Source organism: Lynx canadensis, chromosome D3 (genome assembly GCF_007474595.2).
Source record: "Lynx canadensis isolate LIC74 chromosome D3, mLynCan4.pri.v2, whole genome shotgun sequence".
Classification (NCBI taxonomy): Eukaryota; Metazoa; Chordata; class Mammalia; order Carnivora; family Felidae; genus Lynx; species Lynx canadensis.
This window is the reverse complement of record NC_044314.2, coordinates 55,795,998-55,822,143: the sequence shown is the minus strand read 5'-3', so window position 1 is coordinate 55,822,143 and position 26,146 is coordinate 55,795,998. Positions and strand designations below refer to the sequence as shown.

The window sequence follows — 26,146 nt, the reverse complement described above, 5'->3', positions numbered from 1 at the left end:
GGTCTCATGGTCCATGAGTTCGAGCCCTGTGTTGGGCTCTGTGCTGACCGCTCAGAGCCTGGAGCCTGCTTCAGATTCTGTGTCTCCCTCTCTCTCTACCCCTCCCCTACCTGCGCATGCATATGCTATCTCTCTCTCTGTTACTACTAAATATTCTGTTGGGAAAGAGACTGAGCATGACTGAGACACAAGAATATATCTATTTTGGAGTATAACTTATGATGAGTGTTACAGATTATTAAAATGAAGTTCTTACAATGCAAAAACATACACTCTGCATGCACCTTTTGCATAAACCAAAAAAAAAAATGATCTATACATCTGTGAAAGGCACAAAGCAGCAAGACTGCTGACTCGATTTGGTGGCAATAATCAGAAGAAGGACAAATTGATATAGCCTTGACTGGGGCCAGTGATTTGTTATCTACTTGTCATTTCTGTCTCCAAATGCAGTGGATCCAAACAAAGCTTTGGGACTTGTAATTTCCTTTATAGAGCAGTGGTTAGCACACTTTAGTGTAAGAATCCCCTGGGTGTTCATTAAAAGTGTAGAAATGCTGTCCTGCTGTTCTCCATCCAGCCTGTATTCCAGAATCCCAGCGTAGCTTTTAAAAATTACCTACGCCTGCGACCTGCCACCTGGTTGAATTGGTGGGGGTGGAGCCCAAGGCATCTGAGGCCAGAGGTTCCCCATACCTGCAGCTAGGTCAGGAGAATATGCAGTTTTTCCCGAGCCCCAGGGGATCTGATCCGAGTGGCCTATGACTATCGTTCTCTGTAACCTTAAAGCTTCAACTGGTTTGCTCTATCTGCTGAATGGTGGCACCAAGTTATATGTAGAGGAATAATAGGTGTATTTCAGAAGTATGAAAGCATTTTATTATTTTTTTCCCCCCTGTAAACAAATTAAGTTAAAACGTGGGAAATTCACCTAGCTGAAAGAGTATTTTAAAGAAGTGATAAATAGGTCTAGGTGCGCCCAGGTGGCTCAGTTGGTTGAGCATCTGACTTCAGCTCAGGTCATGATCCCACAATCTGTGAGTTCAAGCCCCTTTTCGGACCCTGTGCTGACAGCTCAGAGCCTGGAACCTGCTTCAGAGTCTGTGTTTCTCTTTCTCTCTGCCCCTCCCCACCTGTGCTCTGTCTTGTCTCTCTCTCTCTCAAAAAATAAACTTTAGGGGCGCCTGGGTGGCTCAGTCGGTTAGGCGTCCGACTTCAGCCAGGTCACGATCTCGCGGTCCGTGAGTTCGAGCCCCGCGTCGGGCTCTGGGCTGATGGCTCAGAGCCTGGAGCCTGTTTCGGATTCTGTGTCTCCCTCTCTCTCTGCCCCTCCCCCGTTCATGCTCTGTCTCTCTCTGTCCCAAAAATAAATAAACGTTGAAAAAAAAAATTAAAAAAAAAAAAAAACTTTAAAAATTTTTTTAAAAAATAAAGAAGTGATAAATATGTCTTTATGAAGAGAGATTTGGTAGATTTGTTTTCTTCTGCTTATGAAAGTCCTACTTTTATAGAAAATCTGAAAAAGACAGGGATTCAACCATCCATAAATGATCACGCTTATTACTTTGGTCTGTCACGTAAATTTTGTCTTCTAGTGGGGAGTCTGGATGTTGAATCCACAGCCTCTCCAGAGTCCTTCCCTCTCCAACTGTACAGCCACGATTGGTTGTCACCCACCTCCTCCGTGAGGAAGAATTGCCTCCCTGCTCTCAGGGAGTAGTTTAATCTGTCCTCCTCTGTCCCTCCTAGATTAGAAACGCCAGTGGGAGTCCGGGAAACTCCTTTGCCCTGAATGTGTAGGACCCTTTCCATTAAAGATAGAGTTCCCCTGGTAAACGTGTCAGGACCTACATTTATCCTCTCTTCTTATTGGTCCCAATTTTGCTTTGCAACTTTTCCTTCTCTTCTGCAACTGACGAGTTTGAGGGAGCAGACCCTCTTTCCCTGGCCGTTTGAAGACCCCTCTCAACAAAAGAGTTTGAAGCAAGGAATCTTTACAGATAAAGTTTTCACCTAGACACATTTATTTTGCTTCCATTTTAAATGGACAGGTTAAAGGGTTTAAAATGAATTTCATTGTGAAATGTTTAGTAATTAAAAAAAAAATTATCAACATAGGAAGTGAAGCAGGTGTTACTGTAATTAAACCTTAAAAAAAAAAAAAAAACCTAGACCATGAAGAACCTATAAAACATTTCTTAAGATGAACTGCGTTTCAGCCTTTCAGTTTTTCTTCAAATTTATTTTTGTCTGTAGGGTTTTAAGTTAATCCCCATTGAGCTGGAAATATGTGGATTTAAAAATTGAAAGAGCTGTTTATTGGCTTAGTTGCCCATTAGAGGAAAAGAATATAAATGTATAAATGGAACATCACACCTGTAGCCGTTCAGTCATTTTTAGTACATTGTGTGGGAAATTCAAGCTCAGTAATCGGAATATCCGAAGGCGGCTCCAACCATCGCTACATTTTTATCTACTGAGTCACCTCGGAGGCAGGAGGCAAGATGGTGGCTGAGCTGGGCCCCGAAAGCTTTAATTACAAAGAATTTGAGCAGCCACTGAGGAACCCTTTCAGTGCTTCAGGCCCTGAGTGAACAGCCCTGGAATAAGGAGTCCTGTCTTATCAGCACCTTCAGAGAACTCGGTGAGGCCCTGTTCTCAGGCAGCTCACTTGTGTGCCAGGGAGATCTTTTAAGAACATTCTTTGTAGTCTTCATCCATTACCAGCAGAGAGATAAAAGCTGAGGCATTACAGTAAAAACAGAATAATTAAGTCCTTGCCCTCGCGTTTGAATTGAAGGATGAAAACATTCAACATTCTGTCAAAACCCCCAAAGTACATAGGAGGATCCGGACTGCCGGAGGGGCTCCCGTTTCCTCTCTCTGTGTGACTTGCGATAAGAGTCAGCGAATGCTTGGTTAATTAATTGTGGGACGGCAGAGGCACCCTGCTGTCTAACTTTGGGGAAAACCAAGTTCTGTTAATTTGGATTTGGAGTACAGACAGGTCCTAGAAAATATCGGGGTTAAAAAAGGAAACTGATCAAATTGAGCGTCGTCTCTGAGGAGAAGCTGAGAGGTAATAACTTCTATTCATTTCTGTTCGGTGCGGTATTCTAGGGTACCACAAAACAGCCAAGGGCTTTGGGGGTGAGAGTGAATCGGGTGTGATTTTGCAAGACTTCATTCGTAGACTTGTGACTCAGCACGTTTATGTTAAATGAGGCTGATATATTCAACCATTCATTCGTTTATACATTTATACATTTAATGACCACTAGGCTGGCAATAATGGTGACTCTGTATGACTTTATAAGTATTAAATGGAAACTATAATAGAATGGCTAGAATTTCCCCATGTAATTGGTTTCTTTTTCTTAGCAATGGAAATGCCCTCCCTCCCCCATATTTCTTTATCGATTCGATCAAATGTTACTCCTGCTGTGTGACTCTCGTCTGGACTCCTCCGAAGACTCGGATTTGTAAAGATGCAAACACTTACAGGCAGCCCACCTTTCTGGGGTTTTTTCTTTCTTGTTTTCATCACATATCCTTCTGGTGACTAGTTTTGGGTGCATGCAGGCAGCTTGCTGTGAGGAGCGAACCACAGAGATACAAGCCTTGAGACATGCATGCAGTGACCGAAAATGGGATGGGCCAGCTCGTGCACCTGAATTTACTGGGCTCCGGGATAGAAGTGAGACCTGCTGTTCTGTCTCGTACCCGTGAAACTCAGAAACGCAAACTGTTCCTTCACGATTTATTCACCGTCTGCTTGTATGCAGCGTTTCTCCGGACAGACAGGGACTTTGAGGACAGGTTATTTGTTCTTCGGTCATTTTGAGACAGCCATTCTTCTTGGTCTGGCTGTCCTCGACACCCATAAAAAGAATCCTGAAGTGTGGATTCTCGGCCAGCTAGCCCCAGATGTCAGAGGGTATATTGCCCCTCAGTAGGGTGCAAAGGTTGGAGGTTTTTGCCATAACCTTTCCCTTATTTTTAAAATGAATGGTTCCGTGGGAGAGAGACCCATTTCAGAAAAGAGTTGGAGAGCTGTTTGCTGGTAGATGACTATATGGAATCTGACTCTGTTTTAATTTATTCACTGTCTATATGGTTCACACCTCATTTCTCACAGATGCAGAGTCAGATGTTGGGTAATAGAAAAATATGCTCCTGCATTAAGGTGCCAAAGATACTTTTTGCTAATACGTTCTTCCCGGAGATAGTGCATTTCTTCTGCACTGTTGGCCAATTCTATCTCCTTTTCTCTCGTCTTTTCATTTTAGCTGTGAAATTCTTGAAAATCTTAAACAGTGGCATTGGACGCTTATACACTTGAAACGTGTGTTCCTGGCTTCTTGTCAGTTTGAGGCCTTCCACCCACACACTTACAAAGTGGAAACTGATTAAAACTTAGGTTTGTCCGTTGGAAGCTTAAAATTAGCCACTTATCAGTGAAAAGTTGTAAATAGGAATCTAGAAGCAGAGTGGGTATTGTTCACGTTTTCTCTAGGCGTGACAGTGATCATTTATTTTTTGGTTTTCCAGGAATAAAATGGCAACCTGGGACAGAATCCTGAAGGGTCATATGAGATTAGAAACCTTTTTCATGAAGGAAGAAACTAGTATTGTCATTTTATATTATGTATATATTATATATATTGTATATTATATATAATGTATATATAAATACATAATTTAAAATAGGGAAAAGAGTATAATTTTATACTTTATTATTATTTGGCTTACATTAAGTAGAAGAGTAAAATAGCATATTAGCAATATGGAATCATAGATGATCATATAAAACAATAACTTTGAGGGGTGCCTGGGTGGCTCAGTCGGTTGAGCGTCTAGCTTCAGCTCAGGTCATGATCTCACGGTCCATGAGTTTGAGCCCTGTGTTGGGCTCTGTGCTGACAGCTCAGAGCCTGGCTCCTGCTTCAGATTCTGTGTCTCCCTCTCTCTCTGCCCCTCCCCTGCTCATGCTCTGTCTCTCTCTGTCTCAAAAAAAAAAAAAAAAAAAAAAATTTAAAACAATAACTTTGAAAAGTTGTCCACTTCTATAAGAGCAGCTTTTATTGGTGTACCCAATAAACTTGTGTGGAAGAAAGCTTTGCTCTTGGAGGCAGAAACTAGATTTAATGCTTGGCTCTGTGTTTATTGTTACATGACTCTGGGCAAGGTCTGCGCTAACATCACTGTGCCCACCTGTCCTGTGGGTGTAACGTCGCTTCCGGGTGGTCAGGGGTGAGCTTGTAGGGGAGAACGGAAGGGAGGAGCTTAGCACCATGCACCTGTGGGTGACCTGAGACCAACCTCTCTTACTTTCTCTAATACCATACCCTGTTAATTAAAAAAGTAAATGAGGGGCGCCTGGGTGGCTCAGTTGGTTGAGTGCCGACTTCGGCTCAGGTGATGATCTCACGGTCTGTGAGTTCGAGCCCCGCGTCCGGCTCTGTGCTGTCAGTTCGGAGCTTGGAGCCTGCTTCCGATTCTGTGTCTCCCTCTCTCTCTGCCCCTTCCCTGCTCATGCTCTGTCTCTGTCTCTGTCTCTCTCTCTCTCTCTCTCTCTCTCTCAAAAATAAATAAACATTAAAAAAAAGTAAATGAAAGTACAAAAGGGTTATGAGAAATTATTTCAGCGTTAATTCAACTCATGAAGGTCCTCTGCATTTGAGAAAGTGAACTTTGCTTTTCAGAAGCCATATAAAGCAGCACTTTATAATATTTGTAGAGTGTTTAGAAGCAAAAATGCTGTTTTGAATTATGATATACATGTTGAGGACTTAATGACAGTTTCTGCCTAAGAAAGATTTATTTTTAACAGAAAGTGGAGAGAATAGTTGCTATGATTAGCATATTCTCTCCCACTTTCTAGGGTTCACTTTGCCATAAGGGCTAAACACTCTGCTCTTTCTTTTGTATTTTTTTGGTGGCCTGAAATTTCCGTTATGATTTAATTTTTTGCTTAAAAGCTCAAGAATAGTATGGGAATGCCTTTGGCTAAGGGAAATGAAGTCCTCATCCAGTCTGAACTCTATTTCAGAGATAGGGAACGCTAATGAACTGCTATAAACATAGCTATCAGGGAACTAAATTCAAATATTCATGTTAACTCCTGAAAATAGATAAACATGTGGCAATTCCCTATCCCTGGGAAAGCTCTGTAGAGTGTTTTTGCTGTATATCGAATACTACATTCAAATGCTTGTCCAAGTGACAAACATATAAACATGTTGTGGGGGAAAGCACTGCCCTGTGTTTTGAAAGGTGTTTGTTTGTTTTTTTGTTTTGTTTTGTTCTGTTTTTCTGTGTCGGACCCAGAGCAAGATACAGTTCATATACGGACAGTTTAGGAATTTAAATAAAACCCTTTAATAGCGCCGGCAGGGCTCTTGTGTAAAGCTCATAGACTAGAAACTCTACTGACAGTTCCTGATAATGACAGCATCTTGGTGGTAATCACGTTAAAGCTTCATGGGGACTAAGATTCTCTGCCAGATTATGTGTGAAACAAGCGTATAGGTACAAATGCCATTTAGCCATTAGCTAGGTTCTCAGATGAAGTCTACAAAAGCATTCTATACCCAAAGGGCCAAAGCTTTTCAAGTTAATGCTTTTTTTTTTTTTTTTTGAAACTGGAGCTGTCCCCTAGCCCACCAGAATACTTGCATTGCAAATAAAGGCAGGCATTGTTTCTCACCTGAATGAGATGTTTTTATTTTTTAACGTTTATTTATTTTTGAGACAGAGAGAGACAGAGCATGAACGGGGGAGGGTCAGAGAGAGGCAGACACAGAATCTGAAACAAGTTCCAGGCTCTGAGCCGTCAGCACAGAGCCCGACGCGGGGCTCGAACTCACGGACCGCGAGATCATGACCTGAGCCAAAGTCGGCCGCTTAACCGACTGAGCCACCCAGGCGCCCCGAGATGTTTTTAAAAATGATCGCTGATGGTGTAGGGCTCACCGATGAATTCCCTTGCTGAAGGTGATGGAGTGCCGCCTAGAAGAGTCCTGGCTGACCCCTGACCTGTGACGGTTGGGGGCTCCCTCCCTACCGGAGAATGCATTCTTTGCCACCTTCTCATCTTGAGGGACCCCTGTGTTTCTGGGAGACCTAACGCTTGTAAGGGAGTTTGCCTGCCAGCATAATCCATTCCCCCTCTCATCTCACAGCCCCAGAGTTTCAGCTGGCACTGGCAAGGTGCCCCTCCTCTCCGTCTCCTCTTCTACTGACCTGCTCCTTGTCTGGACTGTCGCCACAGCTGCTAACTGCTCTCCCTGCTGTCACCCTTGCTCCTTCACTTCGAGGCCAGACTGGTCTTCTTAAAATATCAGTAAGACCTCATCTTGAAATGTTCCATTGTGTTTAAAATAATACCCACCTACATAAAGTGGCTTACCAAGACCCTTACCGTCTGGCCCCGGGTCACGTTTTCTACTACGTTGGCTACCATTCTTCCCCGCACCTGCCGGGTCCCCGCTACCTCTGCCTTCTTTTCATTTCTTGACCACCCCGAGCTCATTTGGTCCTTAAGGGCCCCAGACACTAGTCTTTTCTGGAAGGTATTATCCCAGCCCCTGTATCCTCACAGGGCAGATTATTCTCGATATTGGAATACTGACTTAAATATCTTTTTCTTGGGGCACCTGGATGGCTCCGTCGGTTAAGTGTCCAACTGTGGCTCGGGTCATGGTCTCATGGGTCGTGGGTCTGAGCCCTACATCGGGCTCTCCAGCTCAGAGCCTGGAGCCTGCTTTGGATTCTGTGTCTCCCTCTCTTTCTGCCCCTCCCCTGCTCATGCTCTCTCAATAAATAAATGTTAAAAAAATATATATATCCTCTCCTTGGAGAAGCCTCCCTTACTGCCAATGTAAGCAGCCATCCATCTGCTTTTTTTTCTTTTTTCTTTTCTTTTTTTTTTTTTTTTTTAAGTTTATGTATTTTGAGATAGAGAAAGAGTGCTGGGGAGAGGGAAGAGAGCGTGAATATCAAGCAAACTCTGAACTGTCAGTGCAGAGCCTGACTTGGGACTCAAACTCACAAACCACGAACCCAGTGATCATGACCTAAGTAGAAGTCTGGAGTCAAGAGTCAGATGCTTAAGGGACTGAGCCACTCAGGCGCCCCACCCGTCTACCCTAGATTGGATTATCTAATAACATCTATCTGACTCTGACAGTTTTTCTTTTTTTCCAGTCAGTTAGAACAAACGCTCCACTAAAGGAGAGACCCATTTGTCTTTATCTGATGTATCCTCAGGCCCCAGAACAGCTATTCAGGAAATGTTTGTTGAGAGAGTGTATTAATGGATGAAGAAATGATGCAGCCAGTATTTCTAACCTTAACTGATACATTTCCAACCACAAGTAAAGAAACTTGGTTCGTGTGAGCAGCTCTGTCATTGCCATGAATGTACACTTTCCTTTGCAATCTCAGAACAACCTCGCAGACCGAAGGTTCTCTTTCCCTGTCTCTGGGGTTCAGGAATCCCCGTTTGGGAACTTTCTTTCGTTTATCAGAGTGGTCATAATGCAAGCGTCCTAGAACGGAGCCTGAACCGTCTCCTCTACCTGTGTCTCTGTTGATTTTATTCGCAAGGGGCTTGTCCCTCGGGAATCTGTGTCTCCTGTTTGTGCTGTCACTGAACTCTGTTCAAGGCTCTTCACTAACACGAGCCGCCATATAAATAGCATCAGCTGCTTCCTTGGCTTGTTGAAATGTATTCGGGCACTTCTGGGAACGATCAAATATTCTTGACACGTCAAAGATATGTGGGGTTTTATACCCCGGCGTGTGGCACCAGTCGGATTAGCAAATATGAACCCATATCGATAAGGTGGTCACTTACATAATCATAACCATCATCTCTGTCTGTCTGCATTGGTTAATTTTTCTGCTCACACCTAGCGCTGAACGTTTTTGAGCTTTTGAAAAGCTAAAAGCCTACCAAAAACGAACCGGGTTTTCCAAGGTATTACGTAAACTCTGAGTAAGTTTCCTTCAGCTTTTCCAGATTATCTGGGTAAAGCGTTGCTTCGGTGAAATGAGACCTTAATTGCCTCAGTTAACGAAGCCTTCAGCTGACCTTGCGGTGGTGGGGAGGTGGGAGGTTGGCTTTCTCGCCAGTGCCTGAGGTTACCTTGCCCTGTTTGCGTTCTGGCCTTTGGGGCCAGTCGGTAAGCACCGTATCTGTCTTCTTTTATCTTGAAGGACAGCATTTCCTTAGATTTCATGCTGTTACTACAACAGCATCTCCGGCCCTCAGGAATCCGAGAACTTCAGAATTTTGGAACACAAGAGAAGACACATCCCATCGAGGTCACAGAGCCTGTGGCGGACTTGAAGATGGTTTGTGCCCTTCTGCCCTGGCAGGGTGCCTCTCCTGCCCTTTGATTTATCGCTAATTTTCCTTTTATCTTCCTGAAGTAGCCTGTGATTGTTACAAAGCTTAAAACTAGTCCTTTCACTGGGGACAGGAGGTTAGTGATTATTTTTCCATCAAACTAGGGTTATTTCCTGTGTAAACCCTCTCTGCCCCCTCAGACTTGTTGAAAGCCCTCTTATTGCATCCTAGGCGCCGTGGTTGGTTTGCTTCATAGGGTCACCGTCAGAAGGTACACTCCTTGAAACGGGACTGTGGCCTTAGGGGCGGCGGGGTCGGGGTGGGGGTGGGGGTGGTCATGTTTTTTAAATTCCCAACTCTGAATTGTAGATGTACAGTCCTGTCAAAAATCGGTCTCCATATTGATGGATCTGGGTAACTCTCTGCAGGCTTACACTGGTCATCGTGAAGTTAATTTTTGAATGACTGTGTCATCGTTTCATTAAAAAAAAAAAAATCCAGCTTTCTGCTTCTTTGATCTTAAAGTCAGCCAACGCCATAGGAATTTCCATATCGGCTTATAACAGTTGAGGTTCGTATGGCCAAAAAGCTTGTTTAAAGAAAAAATATATATATCCATCGCCCCTGCTGCTAGTCAGAAACACGTAGCATCTCAGTTCTCTGTTGTCAAGTTGTTGAAGATCTTTTGTAACGACCAGTCCTTGAATTCCACTGTTTGGTGCTTTGAGGAGGAACTGGTCCAGTGCTGCCGCATCAAGGCCTCCTTGCTTTGTTAATTTGGTCTGATTTTGAGCTGAAATAATGAAAAAGTCCAGCTGGCCCCTTCTGCTGTTAGTTGTCCTTGTGGCTGCCACAGTGGTCTCTGTGTGATGCCACAAGTCTCCTTAGCGGGCTCAGACAGCCTCGCAGGACCTGACTTCCTCCCCACGTGTCTCCTCACCCCTCGCCACTCCTCACACACCCCTTACGTTCCAGCTGCAGCGGACTGCACACTCTCACACAAGTAAATGCACTTGACTTTTCACGCTGCTCTGCCCTCGACTGATGACCTCTGCATAGAACTCTCTGCTGTTTTCCTCCTTTGCACACGACTCAAGAGGTGCAGTAGCCTGCCATGAAGCGGATTGCGTGGGGGGCAAGGAGAGGGGTGCTGGTCCAGTCCCTGGCTTGAGCAGCTGGACAGATGGAAGCCCACCTACTACTGAGATGGGGAAGACTGCTGTGGAAGAGATGGGGGGGGTTGGGTGGGAATGTGGGGGCATCAGGGGTTTGGAGGGAGAAGTGCTCAGTTGGGCTGCCTCTGAGATATCCAGGGAAGGGAGGTGGGAAGTCCAGTTGTATATATGGATCTGTAGCTCAGAGAGGTCCCAAACTGATGAACTTCTATTTGCGAGCTATCATTACATTTGAAATGAAGTAGACGAGCTTTCCAAGGAAGAGGGTTGGGAGAGTGTGGCGGACTCCTGGAGAGCTGTCCAGTTGAGAAAGAGAAAATCAGAAACCGGCCGTGAAGAGGCAAAGGGAGATGAGAAAGAGTAGCCAGAACAGGCAGAAGGGAAATCAAGAGAGTGTCCAAAGCACAGAGAATTCAAAGAGAAGGGATGCCCCCTTCACCTGGGGTCTATTGGCTTGCGGGGAGGTCACTGGTAGGGTGTGATAGAATAGCGGGGGACTCTCTGAAGACTGGGTGGGAGGGAGGCTCTGGTGACAACATGAGAAGCCAGTTCCTTCCATAAGCATGGCTCTAAAGAATGAGGAGGAGCTGGCACAATGCTGGAGGGGGAAGATGGGGCCGTAGCGGGGTGGAGTGTGTGGGAGCCCAAGATCAGGCTGATTTGCTTTCCTTGTTGTCTTGGGTTTTTTTGTTTCTGAAGATGGACGGTACTAGGGCTTTTTTTTTTTTCTCCTTTTCTAATGCAAATAGGCAGAATCCAGGAGAAGGGCCTGGAGATATTACTGTCTTGTAGTCTGCTCACAGTTGATGGTGAATACTATTCCGTCATCACAAATGTTAACTTTTATACAGTTCTACTAGCTTCTCTTCTCCTATGAACTGATACTTGAAATGTAAGAGGAAAAAAACCTTGCTTTTTAAAAAAAACAGTTTGTCCATTTTAGTCTTGTATCCCCGACAACAAGTAAATGGTCTGAAGGGTTTTTGTTGTTGTTGTTGTTTTGGTTTTTTTTGTTTTGTTTTGTTAACAAAGTGCTTGGTTATTCAGTAGGAATCCTGCTTTGTGCAGGTAAATGACACTGCACGTTTTCCTGTCCTAAGTCCTAGCTAGGTTGCTGTCTTTTAACATGATTGAATTTTCATATCAGCAAGAGAGGGAGGTAAATTAGAATAGAGAAGCTAATTAAGCAGTCAGGAGATGGAGATTTTAAAATGCTCCTTCTAAAAGTGGGAAAGATGAGGACAAACTGGCTTTTTTTTCCTCCCCACAAACAGAAAATTAGAGCTGCGGAGGGAAGCCATGACCATTTTTTATAGGTGAAATGGAACCATGACTTCATTTATACCTGCACGCTGTCTTCTTTGAAACTCCTCACCATTTCCTTTGGTAGTCATTTCCTAAATCTGTCCCTGAGAGAGGCATAACGAATACAATTCATGTTTTCATGAAAAGATAGAGGACCCTTCTTGCCATCCCACGGGAATACTTAATGAAAGTCCTTCCCCAACTTTTAGGATGCAGAGTTTCTAGCGATCCAAGCCTTTTTTTTTTTTTTTTTCCTTAGCTTAAGTAAAACACAGCAGATCAGGTAAATTTGGTTTAAAGAAAGGGCGGAGTGTGTCCACCAAAGAATTTTGTATCTCTTTCAATTTGGAATTACAAGTGCTGGTGTTTACTTCCAGTAACTGAAATAATTGACAGCTACGTTTACCCCCAAGTGAATGTATCAGAAGGGAAGGGGACATTGGGAAATAGTGGCCTTTAGTGAGTTGGAAAGGGAAATGTTCAATTTTAAGTGGAAAGGGGCATCCAAGAAAGCAAGGAGTGAGTATAAGAAACATCGAAGCAATGCAGATACCCTACAAATCTGCTTTAAGAAAATGCTTTGGCATTTTGGTACAAGACTAGAAGTGCACGCTGTAAAGTTACGAAAACAATGAGTTAAAGTTAAAAGTACTATATTTAGGGGTGCCTGGGTGGCTCGGTCAGTTGAGCATCCAACTTCGGCTCAGGTCAATGATCTCGCGGTCCGTGAGTTCGAGCCCCGCGTCGGGCTCTGTGCTGACAGCTCAGAGCCTGGAGCCTGTTTCAGATTCTGTGTCTCCCCCTCTCTCTGCCCCTCCCCCACTCATGCTCTGTCTCTCTCTCTCTCTCTCTCTCTCTCAAAAATAAACATTAAAAAAATTTTTTTAAGTACTGTATTTAGATGCTTATGCTTTTAATTGTTTGCAATTTAAAAAGCAGTTTATCATTTGCTCATATGGGCAGGCGGGTAGGGAAGAAGACTTAAAAGTTTTGAAGCCGAATTGATTGATGTAGGGTGCCGATACTGTTTACTCATATATACGGTACGAACTTACGCCCTTTCAGATATGTGGAATTACATACTGACTCTAGTGAGATTCCAGAACTAAAATGCCTTGCATTTTTAAGGTTTATTACTTTACTATCTCTCAGCAGCAATGAAAATTTTATTACAATTAGTCAAGAAACAGCAATGATTTTCATTCATTATATTATGCATATAGTGCTGGTGAAAATCTTAAGAAATATTTGACAAGTGCCTAGAAGTTTATTCAAGGTTTGAGTTTCTGTGATTTGTGTGATATATGGCAGGTAAAGTATTACATGGTAGGTAGGTAGAAAATAATGGTAGGTTATTTTATAATTGAAATAGTTGATAAGTGGTTGCTGGGTTCTATCCACTTTGTATTTTTATTCAGCTTCTGTATAGCTGGCTCTCTGCCTTGGGGACAAGTCATGAAATCACAGAGAAAAGCAGGTTGCAAAATGGTTTCATGACCAGAATAATAAAACTGAAACTCAAAATTGGGATGTTTCTATACTAATTTTTCTCTTTTAGTTCATGTATAGCAAGGAGCGAAGGCCATGTATTTGGAAAGATTCCTATTTTAACATCTATTAGACAACTTTAAAAACATGCTTTTTAATATTTATCTATTGAGAGCATGAGCGGGGGAGGGGCAGGGAGAGAGGGAGACACAGAATCCGAAGCAGGCTCCAGACTCCGAGCTGGCAGCACAGAGCCCCACGTGGGGCGAGAGCTCACGAACCGCGAGATCATGACCTGAGCCGAAGTCAGACGCTCAACTGACTGAGCCATCCAGGTGCCCCGTGGACAACTTTTTAAAGTTGAGAGTGCATTGATACATCAACCCCAATGGAGGCTATACTACCAATACATTTTTGCAAAAACTCCTTACGTTTATAAAGTCAAGGAAGCTGAAGGAAGAGATGGTGATAGAGGTGACAGACTTGTTGGCTTAAACTGTAAGAAGATCTGACGTTTGGTGCCTTTCACTTCCCTCCACTGCCCCTTCCCCACACCCAGCGTCCTTGGTCATCACTAATTTCTAGGCTGAACCCTTTGTTTTATGGAAGAGGAAGCAGGAGACTAAAGACATTAAGTCAGTCACCCAGTCTCCCCACATGAAAACCTACTTGCTCCTAATTATTTTCATGTATTAGATCTATAGATTATACATAGATTTATGAAATGAACATAGTTCACGAAATGAGCTAAAATGTTTATATTTTGAGATACGATTCTGGTTCTACTTCTATAATCATTTTGACTTTTGATTATTAAGTTGTAGTTATTATTTGCTGAAACACACATAATAACAGAATCTTAAATATAATACTCATGGAAAATAGAAGAAGATACTGAAGGTATCTTTTTTTTAACACGCGAGTTGGGGAGAGGGGCAGAGAGAGAGAGAGAGAGAGAGAGAGAGAGAATATTAAGCAGACTTTACGTTCAGCATGAAGCCCAACTCTGGGATTGATCCCGTGACCCTCAGATCATGACCTGAGCCTAAATCAAGAGTCAGACGCTCAACCAACGGAGCTACCCAGGCACCCCTCAACATATGATTTATGCGCAAAAACACCCTGTCTAGGAAGAAAATTAGGCATCTTTTTAAATGTACTTTTTCTAGTAGTTGTTTGCATCTTTTTAAAAATTTTATGATCTAGTAACTCTTTGGTTACTCTTCTAGAGATTTTCTAAGCCACCTAAACATTTTCTGTTTGAGTTTTTGAAAAACCCTTTGGTCTCCTGGTAAAAGCATTAGCGTGTGATCAGACCGATAGTGTCTATTACCTTGTAGGGAGATTTCAGTTCTGAAAGTTGTAACTGAGTTCTGTTTTCCATTAAACCTTGAAATACCTACTTTTTCATCACTTGAGAGATTTTACAATGGTTCAAAACTATAAGAAAGTTATTACACATTTACATAGGTAGATATGATAATGGGGTTGGTTTTATTGTTCTCCAAAAAATTATTGAAATACCTACTCTGTCCTAAGGTACTATGTTGGAACTGGGTATATTGGGGTATAAATACACCTGTTTGCCACTCATGAGGATGTTGGAAGGAGGTCAGGGGAGGGTTTGAATAACCATTAAGTTTGATAGATAATAGGTAAGAAACCATGAGCACACGTAGAGTTACTGTGTAAAAAGGGAATGCCTCTCTCAGCTGACACTTGGGGAATGGGGAAGTTGGTCACTTGAAGGACAGGAAAGAACATTCTTGCAGAGAACAGCATACCTAAAAAATCTGGAGGCAAAAAACTTTGCTGGGCTTTGCAAATCAAAAGGCAGTCACTTGGCTGGATCATAGTGGGGGAGAGGGGTAGGCAAGTGCCTCTGGGCAGGGATAGGGTGTTGAGGCCGAGGGTTGTGCTTGAAACCCATGGCAATTACGAGTTTGGATTTTTCTTTGTGCACATCGGGAAGCTATTAACAGGAGTGATAGGAGTACATTTATGTTTTATGAAGATTAGAATTAGAGGTGGGTAGGAATCGACAGGGAAGAAGAGGTTATTAAGGAGTTCAGGAAAGAAATGATAGCTTGCATGGTGGCAGGGGGCCAATTCAAGATATATTTTGGAAACATGTTTTTATGTAGCTATTTGAATATGTGCAAAATTACATATTTTGCCAAAGATAGGGAAGGTAAGGAAAAGGAAATGTCAAGGCTGACTTCTGGAATTGTGGCTTGAAGGAATGGCATTGCCATTTATTGGGGTGAGGAAGAAGAGTGAGGGGAGGAACAGATTTGGAAGAGGAAAATCGATAGATACTTGTGAGCTGTTAGGAATGTCAAGTGGGCAGCTGGGTTTGAAACCTCAGAGGTTCAGACCAGAGTTACAAATGCACGAGCAGTTGGCTTCTAGGAAGTATTTAAAGCCCCGGGAAAGCGTATCATTAGCTGGGGAGCAAGAGTAAAGCGAGGAGAGAGCCCGACGGAGTTTTCCAGGACATTCCCACATGTAGAGGTTGGATAAGAAGTTGCCCATAAAAGAGAATGAGAGGGTGTAGCCTGAGGGACTGGAGAAAGGCAGGAGGGTGTGGTGCGTTCTGAATCCCAAGAGAAGGAAACGTGCTGACAAGAAAAGTCTTACCACCCTTGCTGGGGCTGCTAAGAGATCAAATGTGATGAGGACGACAAGAGTGGGTTGCCCATGGCATCGTCCACCCCAGTGGAGTCAGACTGCTGTGGCTGTAGGGAGAGGGGAAGGGAGGAAGTAGACGACGATAAGGGTCAATGATATTTTTTTGAGAAGCTAGCAGTGGAAAGCAGAGAAATCCGGTCGTAGCCGATGGAGGACGTGAGATTGAGGGAAAGCTACTTTGTTTTACTGAAATGGGAACCACTGGAGTATGACTGCATTTTAGTAGAATTTTAGTCTGAAGAATATGTATTAGATTGGCTCTGAGCTAGCAAACTCACGTTCAAAGAAGACAAATGGATTTCTGCCTCGTGGCACAATACAGAGCAACGGAGCTGTGCTCCATGGGTTCATCCAGGGGCCCAGGTTGGAAGGGACAGCTCTGGCATCCTTCTGAATTTGAGGTCTCCATGACTGAGTGTGTGGCAATCATGTCCACCATTTTTTTCTAGCCAATGAGAAAAGGAAACCTAGGGCAAGGGCCCTTGCCTTTAGGAAAATGACCTAAACATTTTGAATACATATACTCTCTTTTCTCATTGGTCCACACTTCATCACATGGCCTCAATTAATTGTGGTCTGAAGCTGGGGGGGGGGGGGGGAGGAATACCAGTTAAAATAAAGTTTAATTACTAAAAGATGGAGAACATGGATTCTGAGAAGAAGTCATTTCTGCCACTCCTTGAGGTGAGGAGGGGAGTTACAAACATGTTAATTTCTAAACCATGGACAGTACTTGACTTCTGTTTGGTACTTAATAAGAGTTCAGTGAATTGAATTGACTGTTAAAATTAATCTTCCCCTTCTAAAAGGTAGACTTTGATTGTAGGCTCCGAATTACACAATACCATCACCTTTCTTCCTCCTCCACCGTCTTTTCTGTAGACTTGATGCTTTCTAGTGAAAGCACACAACAGAGAATATACTGTTTACTCTCAGATTTGCTTAAAAATCTAAAAGGTAATGTTAGAGGCAGGAAGGAAATTCGATAGTTTTATTTGGATCACTATCTTGTTCTGTGTTTGGTCTTGATATTTACATATGCTTTGGGCAACTGCACACTGCCAGGTTGACGTCTTTTGTGCAAGAGGGAGAATAGCTGCTGATTGTTAAAAATAAGTAAATAAATAAACGAACGAACGAACCCTAAATAGAAAGCATGGATGTTGACTTTCATTTATAACATAGACCGGCATTTGTGTGCTCCCTCTTCTTCTAATTATTAAACCTATTCCAGCGCATATTGTGAAGATTGGAACTCCATGGTGATTTTACTGTGGAGTAGTATTTTGTGTAATTCTGTATTTCACTAATGGGTGTGTCATTTGCTTACAATATTATACTAGCCCTTTGTTCCTGATATATTTTTTTACCATGAAATTAGATTTAGGAAGGGAAATTCCAGGATAGGCTGGGATATTTGTTTTTGAGCTATTAACCACATACTCAAGAAATCACCTAAAACCACATGGCAGCCACTGGCATAGCACCTCTCTTGCTGTTGAAAGCAGAAAACTGCTTTAAACACAGTGGTGTGCCCCTTAGTTAGGGGGAAGAAGTAACCACAGAAAATTAAGTTCTCTGGATACGGTCACGTTCGCTTCCCTCATTTGGTAGATGTAGAAACGAAGGCACAAAATGCTTGACTCGCAAGCCATTACGAGATGGTGATTATATACTTTTTAACGTTTTTATTTATTTTGAGAGAGAGAACACGGACAAGCAGGGGAAGGGCAAAGAGAGAGCAGGACAGAAGATCTGAAGCTGGCTCTGTGCTGACAGCAGAGAGCCCGATGCGGGGCTCAAATACACGAACTGTGAGATCATGAACTGAGTTGAAGTTGGGTGCTTAACCCACTGAGCCACCCAAGCGCCCTGATGGTGGTTATGTTTTAGTAGGGGTCTTTAGACGTAAGAGCAGATTATGATATGATAAGATCTGTTGTTTGAGTCCCCTAAAGAGCTGAGACAGACTCCTTTTTCAACGCCCAGGGGAAGGAGGAAGCCAGGAAGAAGCAGTGAATTTTCACTCATGAAGGAGGGAGAGGTGAGACTGCCCAGCCTCCCTCCAGCCCCAATCAGGGCTTGTGCAGGGTGGGACACCTTCCACATCACCGAGGAAGCCTCTGGTGTAGTTGTCATTGTTCATTCACACGGGGATAACAGGGTTCTGAGAAATCGGAGAAAAGGCATTTGCTCATGGAAGTAATGGATAGATTCAGGGGTTCCGGAGGCAGAGGAAGGGGCCCTGTGTAGGGACAGAAAGGGAGAGGGAATGAGAAAGGATATCCACTTCCATTATTAGATCATCCTTCCCAGAGATTAAAATATAGACCCAGCTGATGCGGCAGATTCATTTTCCGAAATTAAATGTATCTCAGTTATGTAATTATTGTGACGTTACCTTAATGACATTGTACGGCCATCTGTGGCAAAAATCTAATAGGAATAAAACCTGTGATCATTACGAATAAATTTTGACTTCTAGTTAAGTGTTAATTCTGAACCATTCGCAGGCACCCATCTTTGCGGTGAATTTAGGTCGTCTGCTAGGTGCGTGCAATAGGATTGTGTTCCGATTGCAGGCCTGTTTCGCTCCTTTTGCAAAAGTGGCTCCGCGCAGCCCCTCAGGGGAGCATCCTGGCTCTCTTGCCTAGGGAAGGTAATCGCACCAAGTGATGGGACCGTGCCATTTTCTGTTTGCAGAACAATCAACCATGACGACCGAATCCGGCTCAGACTCAGAATCCAAGCCAGAGCAGGAGGCCGAGCCCCAGGAGGCAGCGGGGGCGCAGGGGCAAGCCGGGGCGCAGCAGCGGGGGCCTGAGCCCAGCGGTGAGGACCAGCAGCAGGCTCTGGAACAGTTCGAGGGCGCGGCACACAGCACCCCCGTGAGGAAGGAGGTGAGCCCCGGGGCACAGGACGCAGGCGGCCACCGACTCCCCCGCACCTGCTAGCATCACCCAGAAAGCCAATTAAGGAATGTTTACTGACCTTTTCTGGGGTCTGGGGGCCGACCTTGGTCTCTTAGCACTAGAGGCAACTATGAGGGGTCATCTGTTTCCCCCTTCTGGTCCCAGGCAGATGGAAAGTTTTTGCTATTTTGAGACTTTCAATGAATGACATTCCACAGTCTTGCTTGGTAACTCCTTCATTTGATTAAAGCACTTAAACCCACTGAAATCTGCACTGCAAGTTATTGGTCTTATCTGGATTTCCAGGAAGGACAGACCCCACACCTTCTGATTTGGCTCCTGAGTTTTATTCAGGCCTATGGGTTAGAGCTAATTTGATTCTTCCCAGGGGTCACTCTGAACCTAATGTTGCCAGCTACTTTTAATGGGTGTTCAGGTGGATCTCTTTCCCTCTTCTATGTGCACGTATGTTCAATTCTGTTACCAAAATAGACATACTTAAGTTGCCACATGTGGTGTGAATATTTCTTTTAAAAGCTTTCATACAAAATATAAAGCATGGTTTATACTGGGCTTTGAATGAATCCATTTTTAAGTTATTTTGGCTTAAAACTTCAAACCTGAAATCAGCATGTGTTAGAATACTGTCTCGTGTGGTAAGCAAACCCAGGAGTTCCTGCAAACAGTTGGCCTTTTCTAGGTTGGAAGTATATGTATCAAGCTAGAAATTCGAGATATTGAGGGAAGAGACACGAAATTCTTTGCAAGGTGCAACACATTATTACTACCTTAAACTGTGTTTGCATCCTGATTATGTTTTTTCCCATGCTATTTAAGTTCTGCCTTTAAACAGTATTAAAAATAACATTTATTGGAGCACCGGGGTGGCTCAGCCGGTTGAGTGTCTGACTTCAGCTCAGGTCGTGATCTCACAGTTCGTGGGTTCAAGCCCCACATTGGGCTCTGTGCTAACAGCTTAGAGCCTGGAGCCTGCTTCAGATTCTGTGTCTCCCTCCCTCTCTGCCCCTCCTCAGCTCACACTCTGTCTCTATCTGTCTCAAAAATAAATAAAAATTAAAAAGAAATTTAAAAAACATTTATTTTCATGCTCTGTAAATAGATGCTGTTTCATGATGGGGAGCTGAGGGATATCCTTCCAAATTAAGGAGCTGTGCTTGCCCTCATGGTTTTTCTTTAATGTTTCTCTCTCTTTCTCTTTCTCTCTCTCTCTCTCTCTCTCTCTCTCTCTCTCTCTCTCTCTCGGAGATGTGATGGTGTTTTGCTTGCTTTTAAAACTTCAGAAATGTCAAATTATTAAGACTGGATTTTTTTTTCCCCATTCTTTTCCTCCTAACTCTGAAACGAAATAAACGTGAGAGTGGGAAATAATTGTAGAGAAGGAAGAGTTTCTGTGCCAGGACGTGATACATGTACTTGATCTTCTGGAAGTCAGATGTTGGAAACAAACTAAGAGAGATGATACTAAGCCCTTCGAGGGAAAGGTAACTGGCGGTGGAGTCCAGAGAACTAGTAAACTCCTGCCTCTTCCCTATTTGAGTCATCTCCGAGAACTTGTCTAGCCTCTGCCCCTCGGCTTCCTCGTTCACAAAGTGAAGAGATCAGAAAAGATGGTTTCCTTGGGTTCTTCTCCCCTCGGTTTCTGTGATTCATACTAGGAGCCCAGTTACACTAGAGGTGAAATGAAGCACATTTTGGTTATCATTGATGATTAAATCATGGGCTTGGCGGGATTTGAATTCCAGGCTATTAGTTTTATGACCTGGAGGAAGTTTGTTGAGGTTGTGCCCTGCACCCCTTTCTGTCCTCAAGTGTAAATGAGGGTAAGGATACCTAGACACCTACCTCCCAGAGCTGTCATGAGAATTAAGTGAAACAGGATTTGCCTAAAGGGTTTTACTGATATTTTTAAATCGTAATGAATTATATGTGACTACAGTGGACGTTTCATTTGAGGTCCTTGGTCTGCTCGTCTGAAGTTAACGTTGTTGAAAAAATGGGCGTGAGAGACTCAATGATGGGTGCGTGGAAACGACCCCTGGAAACACCTCCCTTTGCACACTGGTGGTTTCAGGTGCGTCTGGCGTTGACTGATGAATAGCCCAGAAAGCTTTTTCTCATACAGATACTTTTATTTTATTAGAGGAAAAATGATATTTCACCTTCCCTAATACATCGAAAAAGTTGACTCCAGGTAGTAAAATTTAAATAAAAATGTAGCTTCTGGTGACTTTGCCTGTGATGAGGTGAAAATGTAAATTAAAAGTGCAAAAGTCTCACGTAAGTTATACAGGCACTTAGCAAATGTGTGGCATAAAATTCCAAGGTTACCAGACTTCTTCAGCTGGCCTAAGGCCAAAATTAATGTTTGACTTTTCTGTGGCACTATTTTAATGCTTTGATACGGAAAGACTAACAGTCAAAAAAAAAAAAAAAGTTGGACAAAGTCGCCAGACCTGCAGGTTTTCTTATATTTACTTGTTTTAGCTACCGCTAGCCTTCTCAACTCTTTGGGCCTTTGAAGTTGGTGTTTCCATTTTTCTTGGTTTCTTCACGCAGCAAATGGGTGTCTTTTTATCCTGAAGAACTTCTCACAACTTTGCCCTGAATTCCTGTGCAAGGTAGTGGAGGAAAAGACTGTGTCTACAAAATTCTGGATGGAAAACCAGATGGAAGATGCCACTTTAAAAGCAGAAATCCGGGGGTGCCTGGGTAGCTCAGTCGGTTAAGCGTCGGACTCTTGATTTCAGCTCGGGTCATGAACTCATGGTTCGTGAGTTCGAGTCTCCCACATCAGGCTCTGCACTGACAGTGTGGAGCCTCCTTGGGATTCTCACTCCCCCTCTCTCTCTGCCCCACTCCCTGCGCTCTCTCTCTCTCAAAAAATAAACTAAAAAAAAAATTTTTTTAAGCAGAAATCCATACCTAAAATCCAAAATAAATACATTGAAAGAGAACTTTGTGATTAGAGTGTCGCAAAATGGTAGCCACTGAATAAAAAGACAAGTTGAAGTGATAAGCTGTCAAGACTGCCTTCCTGCCAAGGCCATGTGCTTTCAGCTACTAGTATAATAGTATGTTCATGAGAGAAGAAATTTCATGCTCACTCAAGGGGCCTAACCTGAACTTTGGAACACGTCTTTCTTTGCGTTGTCAGTGTGTATTTGCAGACTAGTGGAAATGATAGTCTGGCCCGTGAGTTGGATCAGCACTAACACCGTTGGTAGTTTTTTCATAGATAGAAGAGGGCATTGGATGGTGACAGACGGCAGCTATCCTGTGAGCACAGCATAACGTATAGAAGTGTTTAATCACTGTTGTGTGCACATAAAACTATTGTAGCGTTGTATGTCAACTATACTTCAGTAAAACATATGTATATAAATACACGCCCACACACATCAAGAAGAAGGCCGTAACTAGAAGAGTCACACAGAAAGATTTCTACGGGATTCACGGGAGAATTTCACTGTTCCGTAGGATGTCCTCTGCAGTTTTGAGTCTAGCCTGGGCTACACTGTTGTGCTTTGAAAGCAGATTAAAGCTTTTGGACAGATTTGATCTGCTCTTACAGTGGCTCATTACAGTGGCGGGGGGGGGGGGGGGGGGGAACAGACTAAGGGGATTACTTTGTGATGAATTTCAGTGCCGCTGGCCTCATTGAATTGATTTAGAGCTAAATCAAATATTTTAACAATTGTAAAATTACTGAGAAGGTTAATACTTGAAGCTCTCTAGGCCTTACCTTGTATGCATATGAGGTGTCGTGGGTCGTGGAATATAGAAGGACCCAGTTAATGAAGACAATAGAGTACAGTTAGATAAACTCTAAATGACTTAATTTGTTAATGTTTATTTTATTTTTGAGAGACAGAGACAAAGTATGAGTGGGGGAGGGGCAGAGAGGGAGACACAGAATCCGAAGCAGATTGCATCCAGGCTGTCGGCACAGGGCCCGAACCCACGAACCGTGAGACGAAGCCGGACGCTTAATGGGTTCAGTCACCCAAGCACCCTTAAATGATTTATTTTAAAGACCGGTACTATCTAATGCATTTTGAAAAAGTCAGGAGTCCATTTGTATCGTCCTTTACTTAGTGAAGTCTTAATGGCATTTGCAAACTCAGTGTTTCTAAACTAAGTCCTCGAGTCAAACCGAAATGAAGCCCTATTGGTACATTTAAATGGCAAAGTTATGTAGGTGAAACCGTTAGCAGTTTAAGCGTCTGTATACATACACGTGTCCATTCACAATATCCTCATCCAGACATCTCTCCTGCTCTTGGAAATAGGAAAACCAATGTCTGAAGGGTTCTGCTATTGCCTGAGCAATGCAATATTTATTTCCTGTCTTGCAGTGAAAACTGTTCATTGTTTGCTCTTCACAGGTCACTGACAAGGAACGGGAGTTCGCTGCTGGGGCTGCAAAACAGCTCGAATATCAGCAATTGGAAGACGATAAACTTTCTCAGAAATCATCTAGCAGTAAACTATCTCGCTCTCCATTAAAGATTGTCAAAAAGCCTAAAAGCATGCAGTGCAAAGTGATACTTCTGGATGGATCAGAATATATCTGTGACGTGGAGGTGAGTGCACGTTTTAAAACTTTTTTTGTCCCAGATATTGAGACCTGGAGAATGTTGGTATAAAGCATCCAAGGCACTTTCTTGTTTTCAGAACTCTGGAAAATTATTCAGACCTGGTTTCTAAATACAAAATTATCTCCAAAGTCCCTAACAGATCATATTACTAAAAATACTTACAATGTCTCCAAAATGTTACAATCAAGAGAAAAATGTGATCTTAATTAAAAAATATATATTTTTCTAACACTTCCCATGGTAGGAAAAAAAAATGGGGGCCTTAAATCAAGTTTTCATTCATATCTTGTGAGTTATCATTTAAATGAATTTACTTTTTCTGTTTGAATAGTTATACTTTTTAATTTGAATGATTTTATTTTTTTCTATTTTAAATTATTTAATATTTTTTGTATTTGAATAATTTCAACCGTTCATTGGTATAAACTTGTAAATTTCTGTACACAGCACTGTAGGATAGTGTGAACTGAATATGTCCTCTTAGAGTAACTTTTTTTAATGTACATCGTGGTGGGCATTGCAGTTTGAGTGTAAAAACGTATAGTGTCTTTTGTTTGTAAAGAAAAAGTAAAATTCCTCTCAGAGAAGGAGCAGTGAGATGACTTATGTGAGAGATATTTAGCAAGATCGAGTTAACAGATGGGAACAACACTACCTGTCCATAGCGGTGGAGACGGATGATTTGTTGCATTCTCTGTGTAGCACAGAGGACACACAGAGGGTGTGAACTCGGGCCACAGGAGCGGGAGTGCGTGTGCACCGGCCACAGTGCCTTCCCCCCACAGCTGGGAGGGAGCAGCTTGTTCTTTCCGCAGGTGATTCAATTTCAGATTTAACATTTTCTTTCGTTTGCTTATTTATTTATTATTTTTTTAAGTTTATTTATATTGAGATAGCGTGAGTGGGGGAGGAGCAGAGCAAGAGGGAAAGAGAGAGAATCTTAGGCAGGCCGGGCACTGACAGTGTGGGCAGTGACGACGTGGGGCTCGAACTCATGAACTGTGAGATCGTGACCTGAACTGAAATCAAGAGTTGGATGCCCCACCGACTGAGACCACCCAGGCGCCCCAGATTTAACGTTTTCATTCAAAGAGCTTATTCCTCCCACCTCAGCCCCCTGCCCTTGGTCATACAGGGACCTCGCACATCCGTCTACACCAGCTCCTCCCACCGCATGCTTATGGAGTTCACGTCTTCTGCTGGGTGTGCTATAAGTCTGCCCTGAGGCCCCCTTAAGACACAGCCAGTACCAATCCCACCTGATTTGCTGTGTCCCTCATTCACTCCTCTCTGCTTCCTCTGTCCACAACGCCACATCATTCCTACTTTATTTTGCATACTGCACTGCTGTACCCAGTCCTTTTCTTCGATCAGAAGATTCAAATCCATTTCATGTTGATAATGTCATTTGTGGTGGGGATGGGGTTGAGTTACTTCGTAGGAACGTAGAGGAAAAAAGATCTTTTGAAAATAAACTCTTAGATCAAAAGTTACTTGATCACATATTAACTGATAGAATTTTTGTCATCCTGTGACCTCAGAAATATTGATGGGTTGCTGGAGGGAGTGAAATACATGCTCCAAGGATCCTGCCTAAAGTTTGCCATGCACAGACCCTTTTTTTTTTTTTTACATTTTTATGGCTTTCATTTTGGCTAATGTCTTAGTTCGAAGTGTCCCATTATTGAGTTAGATGTTTATTCTGGGAATTGGGAGATTCAATAATGTACTCCTCCCTGGGTTTTACTCTGAAGTTAAAGGACTTTTGTAACCATGAGAGAGATTGTGTTTTTCCAGTGTGGGTCCACTTTCTGGAAAAATAGACCTAAGAGAAACTTTTTTCTTAGTTTTGAGGAGAGTCTTTCTGTTGACTGTATTATTAATGAAATAAATAGGGTTACCCTGCAGCCCTCTCGTCCTAGCTACCAGAGCTTTCTAAAGAAGAGTCTAGAAGGAAGTTTACTGAGTTTTGTGTGGGGGTGGCGGATAAATGCTGCAGGGCTGACTGAGGTACATGTAAGTGTTAACCATTCTGCTAAACTTAATTTATATCCCATGCTTCCAATGTGTTACAGATAACCTGTGGTTTTGAGTTCAAAATTTTTATTTTGTGATTAACTTTGGACATAATTCAGTGTTACTGTTAATGCCCCTGTGAGCATTTTGAGTGACGTGGTCTTGTTGGTCAGTTATTTCTCTTTTATAATTCTTTTTATCAATTTGACAGGTTCTTAAGAATAATTCTTTTTGGGGGCACCTGGGTGGCGCAGTCGGTTAAGCGTCCGACTTCAGCCAGGTCACAATCTCGCGGTCCGTGAGTTCGAGCCCCGCGTCGGGCTCTGGGCTGATAGCTCAGAGCCTGGAGCCTGTTTCCGATTCTGTGTCTCCCTCTCTCTCTGCCCCTCCCCCGTTCATGCTCTGTCTCTCTCTGTCCCAAAAATAAATAAACGTTGAAAAAAAAAAAAAAGAATAATTCTTTTTTTCTGGGGCACAAAATCCTTTGCCAACAGGATATTTTCAGTTTTTCAATGGACGTTGGTAGTAGAAAAGAATGTGGCCACTATGGACTGACAGCCTTGTCGAGAAAATAGAGAGATTTGG

The 26,146-nt window shown here is 43.0% G+C and overlaps 1 protein-coding gene across 17 annotated transcripts in view; it reads left to right on the top strand.

Annotated features, from left to right (window-relative positions):
- EPB41L3 (erythrocyte membrane protein band 4.1 like 3) overlaps positions 1-26,146 on the top strand; it is a 146,275-nt gene that overhangs the window by 36,380 nt on the left and 83,749 nt on the right. For 16 of the 17 annotated variants that reach the window (XM_036064324.1, XM_036064320.1, XM_030336366.1 and 13 more), the window contains exons 2-3: positions 18,718-18,914; positions 23,333-23,530. In XM_036064324.1, coding sequence (XP_035920217.1) covers positions 18,729-18,914; positions 23,333-23,530 — 384 coding nt within the window. In that variant the 5' untranslated portion in view covers positions 18,718-18,728. Of the gene's footprint in view, positions 1-18,717; positions 18,915-20,925; positions 21,019-23,332; positions 23,531-26,146 lie in introns of those variants that run through there. The other variant, XM_032595365.1, reaches the window with a different exon arrangement.